The sequence below is a fragment of the Pteropus vampyrus genome, unplaced genomic scaffold, assembly GCF_000151845.1.
Source record: "Pteropus vampyrus isolate Shadow unplaced genomic scaffold, Pvam_2.0 Scaffold183, whole genome shotgun sequence".
NCBI lineage: Eukaryota > Metazoa > Chordata > Mammalia > Chiroptera > Pteropodidae > Pteropus > Pteropus vampyrus.
In genome coordinates, this window is record NW_011888964.1 from 1,006,370 (window position 1) to 1,011,648 (window position 5,279).

The 5,279-nt window shown below is 52.9% G+C and overlaps 1 protein-coding gene across 1 annotated transcript in view; it reads right to left on the reverse strand.

Moving 5' to 3' along the window:
* Positions 1-1,640: 1,640 nt before the first annotated feature.
* Positions 1,641-5,279, reverse strand: part of ZFAT (zinc finger and AT-hook domain containing) — a 110,173-nt gene continuing 106,534 nt past the window's right edge. Inside the window, exon 17 of the mRNA XM_023537224.1 lies at positions 1,641-2,567. Coding sequence (XP_023392992.1) covers positions 2,328-2,567 — 240 coding nt within the window. The 3' untranslated portion in view covers positions 1,641-2,327. The remainder of the gene's footprint in view (positions 2,568-5,279) is intronic.

Below are 5,279 nucleotides of genomic sequence, written 5' to 3' on the forward strand. Positions count from 1 at the left end.
GCCTGAAGGGGCCATGCCAAGGGCTGGATGATTTAATAACTCTGACAGAAACAGTCCGTAGATATAAAAGAACACCATGAATGGTATTAAATGGCAAAATTCTTTCTCTCCTTCTCTCCCTCCCTTCCTTCCATACCTAGCACCATCTTAGGTCTCACCATCAGGTGTCCTGCCTTCACCTCTGGGGCCTTCTCTCCTGGCCAGATGCTCTAGGCACCTGAGGTTCCTGTTGCCACAGAGTCGTGGGGTAGGACTGTGAGTTTCAAAGTCAGACAGCCCACTTCTCAATTCTGGCTTTGCTTCTTACTAGCTGCAGACTTTGGTCAAGTTTCCTAACCTCCTGACTGACATGTTTCCCTCTCAGATGAGGATAAACTAGAACTTACCCGCAGGCTTTGTGTGGAAGTCAAGGATGGTGACTGGGGAGTGTTTAGCACAGTGCTGGACTAGTCTTACATTAACTCTTGGCTCTTATTACTTGTGTTACCAAAAAGGTCCCCTCCCCAGTCTGGGGGTGGTAAAAAGAGAAAAGTTTGTTCAGGTAAACAATTTGCACACCTGGGACATACAACCTGTGGTAAAAACCCAAGGCACAAGTCTCTGAGACAAACAGGAGGCCCACTTATATAAAGTGCCTACCCTGGCCCGACTGGTCCATTTGTATGCAAATGAGGAATCCAAATTTGCACATTTCGATTGGTCCAAATAGCACTGTCCTGATTGGTCCAAATTGTGCATCCTGATTGGTCATTATGACGCTACTCTGATGGGTTGGTGAAAATGCAAATGAAGATATAGCTGTGCATCTCTGATTGGACAGGGCAAGTCTCAGCTCATTGGTCAAAATATGATTCCACAAACTCCTTTATGAAGTGCAGCTCTGCCCACAGAGCAGTGCAGGGTCACCCCACCAAGGTCTCCCCAACTTTTCCCAAGTGGGAAGTGTCTTCTCTTCCTGGCTTGGGGCAAGCAGTTACTTTCCTCTTAGCAGGAGAGCAGCCTTCAGGCCCCGCTGGAGTGGGTGAGAGGGTGCCAACAGTGAAGGCCAATGCGCGGGGCTGTGGACTCCATCTTCCTCAACCAGAGCAACCACCACTGCATCAGTCTGTACATCTGCTGATACACCTGCATGAGATTTCATTTGAAATAAGGGTCCTTAGAGGAAACAAATGTTGACCTCAGGGAGTTGGATGGTGGGTGATGTCAAGCAACCCCAGGGCCGGGAAGGGTACAGGACGACTCGCCTCGATGCCCTGAGAATGCTGGGCACAGAGCAGGGGCTCGAAAGTTGTGGGACTTAGGAGCGCCTGGACTGAAGCTTTGGTCGAACAACAGTGCGTCTCGAGGGATTCTGACTGTCAGGACAAAGCGGACCAAGAGGACCAACTGGTAAGGAGGGGCACTGCCACGTCTTGGCTGGCAGCAAATCGGATGCTGGCATAGGAAATGAAAGGCATGATCGCTCACCCCAGATGGCGGGCCCGAAGGCAAATCTAAATGCTTCAGAGGGAGAAAGAGCATCATTGCGTTCTAAGGGCCTTGGGTCTCAAATGGGGTGGTTCTGGCTGGGGCCCAAATCCGAGATCTCAGTTCGGGACAGGGAAATGGAAACCACTTGACCTTACAGAAGAACCAAGGTGCTCAGGCAAGTACTGGTTTTATTCTACCCACCTCGCTTCCTTAGAAAGGGAGGTGAATAGTAAAAAGTGCATTTTTTTTAAAAAGCAAAGAATGCCAAGACTGTAAGCTGAGACCTCACCTGTGACTGGAGTGAAAGTCACTGAATCACGGTTACTTCACGCAGTAAGAAGCACCGTCGGTATCGGAGGAGTGTAGACCTTTGTAAAGCCTGGAACCCTTCCCCTTCCCCCCTGGAGAGGTTAATCAAAAACCGTAAGGTCACTTCCCCTGTGATGGCTGTCTCCCTGTCACCAGGTTGCACAGAAGTCCCAGGTGAAGATTCGGCACCTCAGTGGGGTCAAAGAGTTGGGGCTGTGACTCGGGGAGGATGCTGATGGGGCCCGGGGGTCTCTGAATCTTGAAGCAAAGGGGCAATGCGGTGTGGGCCATGTTTGAAGAACTGATGCAAGTCTTTCCAGAAGCAGATGATACAGGGTAAGTATGTGTATGTGTTTGTGCTGGGTGCAGGGGTTCTGTATTGCTGGTGACGCCAACTGCCTTGCCCACCCAAAGTAGGACAAGGAGAGCCCCCTGGTGGCCGGGGCCAGGAGCACAGAGGAGAGCGTCAAGGAGCACGGTTCTGCAGTCTCCCTGCCCCAGGAGCCCGGCAGCCCTGCCCCACGGCCCTGTCCAGCAGTGCGTGTCCCCTAGAGCTCCTGAGCCGCCTGTCCCACGGCCGGCTCCTCCACGGGTTGCATGGCCTCCTGCACGTAGACGATGAATTCCGAGGCCTCCCCACCCTGCGTGTAGACAGTCACCGTCTCGATGCCCTCCACTTCATCGGACGACACGACCAGGTGGTGCTGCTCGGCCAGCTCCACGGAGGCCTGCTGCAGGGTCTCCTGAATCATGACCGTGTGGTTGGAGCTGGGCTCCTCATCAGTGACCTGTGGGGGAAGGGAGAGAAAGGTCACACGGTTCTGCTTGTGGGTCCAGCCATGACAACAGAATCACTACTGCTTACGGAGCATCTAGTGCATTCCACGAGTTTGTCCCTACTGCACATAATCCTCTCCACGGTGCTCTAAGCTCTCTCTCCCCCCTGGTTTGTTACAGCTGCAGAAAGCGAAGCTCAATGCGGCAAAGCAATATGGCCGGGGGCCCGGCTGTGGCTGATGGTGGACCCCAAGTTCAAACCCAAAGTCTGAGCTCTTCTTTTGGTGCTAAGCTGCCTCCCAGAGGTGTGGGGATTGCCAAGGGCATCAGGTTGTAAGGCATGGCAACCGTGCTGGCGGTTAGTGGAGGCTCCTGGAAGTTCAGAGCTCGTCCATTTGGCAGTGAGAAAGGAATGAGGTTTATCCTGAATTATATATGTCCACACTCTGGGAGCTCATCTCTCTGCATGAAGATCACTGTCACACTAGGCAGAAGCAGACCCCTGCCAGACTGATGTTCCCTGGTGTCATCCATCATTGCTAAGTCCTTACCCCTGTAGTGGAGGGGTGGGGCAGCCTGCTGATGGAAACGCACTGCCACAGAGCTGGGCAGGAGAACGCGTCTGTCCGTGCAGGGGCCCTGCTGACTCCTACAGCCAGGCCTTTCTCAGGAGCCCCAAGCAGGGGCCTGGAGTAAAAGAAGAGAGTCTGGGATCGTTTCCCTAAGGAATGAGAGTGTTCAGAGGTATGGAGGATGTCAGAGGTCCAGACTTTCCAGGGTGAGTCTGAATGGCGAAGTGGAAACACCTGCTTTGTCTTGCACAAAGCAAGATCCCAACAGCAGCTCCACCACCTGTGAGGTGTGAGGCTTGGGCCACTTTCCCCTATAACCCTGTTTTCTCATCTATAAAGTAGGTGAAAAAATGCCCACTTCAGAGGATTGCTGGGAGAATCGAAGGAGATGCTCTGTGCAAAGTGGGTGCTCAATAAATAACATCACTGCCCTTTCGATGCCTTCGTTCGTTCGTTCAATAATGCTTTTTACTACCGGAAAGGTACTGTGCCATGCCAATGACTCATTCATTCGACCAAACCTGTCATTTCATCAGGTCCCAGTAGACTATGCTCCATGAGGACAGGAACCTCACTCTCTTGGCACAGCTCTCTTCCCAGAGCCAAGCCGGATGCCTGGCACACAGCGAACGCTCGGTATTTGCTGAATAATGATCTACCAGGTGCCAGATGCCGTGGCAGGTGCACGGCAGACCAGAGTCTGGTGGGGCAGACGCAGAAGCAGAGCGCGCCACCGCACTGAAGAGCCGTGATGCTCCCACAGCGGGAGCAGCAGTGCAGGGTGGTCAGCGAAGGCCTCCAGAGGAGGGGTGGGGATGGGGCTCCGGGCAGAGAGAGCAGAAGGGGAGAGGACACGCAGCAGACGGGGAGCGACAGGCTTGCGCGGGCAGCTCTCGCAAGCTCCCGTTCGTGATGCTTCCGACTCCTGTCTGGTGTTTGGCAAGGGGGAGGGGAGCTTCCTCCTCCTTGCCCGCCCCTCTGTGACACGCCATGACTCCAAGCTGTTTCTGGGAATGGCCCAACTGGTTTCGAGGGGTCTCACTCCAGCCCCATGATAGTACCATTCCCTGCAAGCAGGAAGGGCTGTGTCAGCCGGGAGGGATCACGTCTGATTCAGAGAAAAGTGGGAAAGGCGCCTCTGGGGTGGGTCCCAAACGAAGTTACGGAGTGGAAGAAACTTTTAAGTTGGCTGACAGAATTCACGAGAAGTTAGAGAGCTATTCGTAGTGGAAATTAGTAACACGTGTAGCCTGATTTGTTTTTCTAGAATGAATCGCAACCTTTTCTTTCTTTTTCTGTTTGTTTCAATTTCATTTAAACAAGAGAATGCACTGTGAACTAAGACTTTAGAAGTCAATAGTGATTTATTCTACTGTGAAAGCGAGCACCTGACAGAAGGCTGGGGAAGGGGAAGGAATATACAAGTTTTTCTTCCGTTAACAGTAATTTCTATACAAAAAAATAAAAAGAAGACGTGGGTGATTTATACTGAGGTCCCATGACAAAGCAAACCTACTGCACTTAGGTGAACAGAGATGACATGACAAAAATGGTGCGATCCACCAATGCCAAGGGCTTTGAGACGTGCTCTTGGGCAAGCCGCCGTTATAACTGCCATCAGAGCTGGAGCCTAAAATGAGCAAGGAATTACTAACAAACTTTCCACTGGCTAAAATTCCTTGTCCTTTGAAACAATGCTGCCGCCATGATGCCCAAGTACTGACCAGGGCTGAAATCACAGCCACTGGCAGGGAGGACCCTGCGTAGCCCAGGCCTTTGATGAACGGAGGCCGTAGCCTCCTGTTCCCATGATGGCAGGGTTCTCAGTGCCCGCCTGGGAGGAAGCAAGAGGTCCCAAGGTGACTGAGACTCGGCCACTGCCCACGGATGCAGAAAAGACAGCGAAAACCAAGGGGAGGCCACCATGCCTGAAATAAAGGTAATCGACACGCTCACTTGGTAGCATCTGGGCTGGGGGCCGCCTCATGGAAGGCGATGCTGTCTGCAGATGGTGGCGGAAGACGTTACAGGTGGAGAAGACGCTGAGCAAAGAGCGGGCGTGCGCCCACAGCCCTGCCGTCAGCCACCCCCCAATCACCAAACCCACGGAGCAGGGTTCCTTCTTAACCTTTCCAGGAGGCTGTGTGCTGA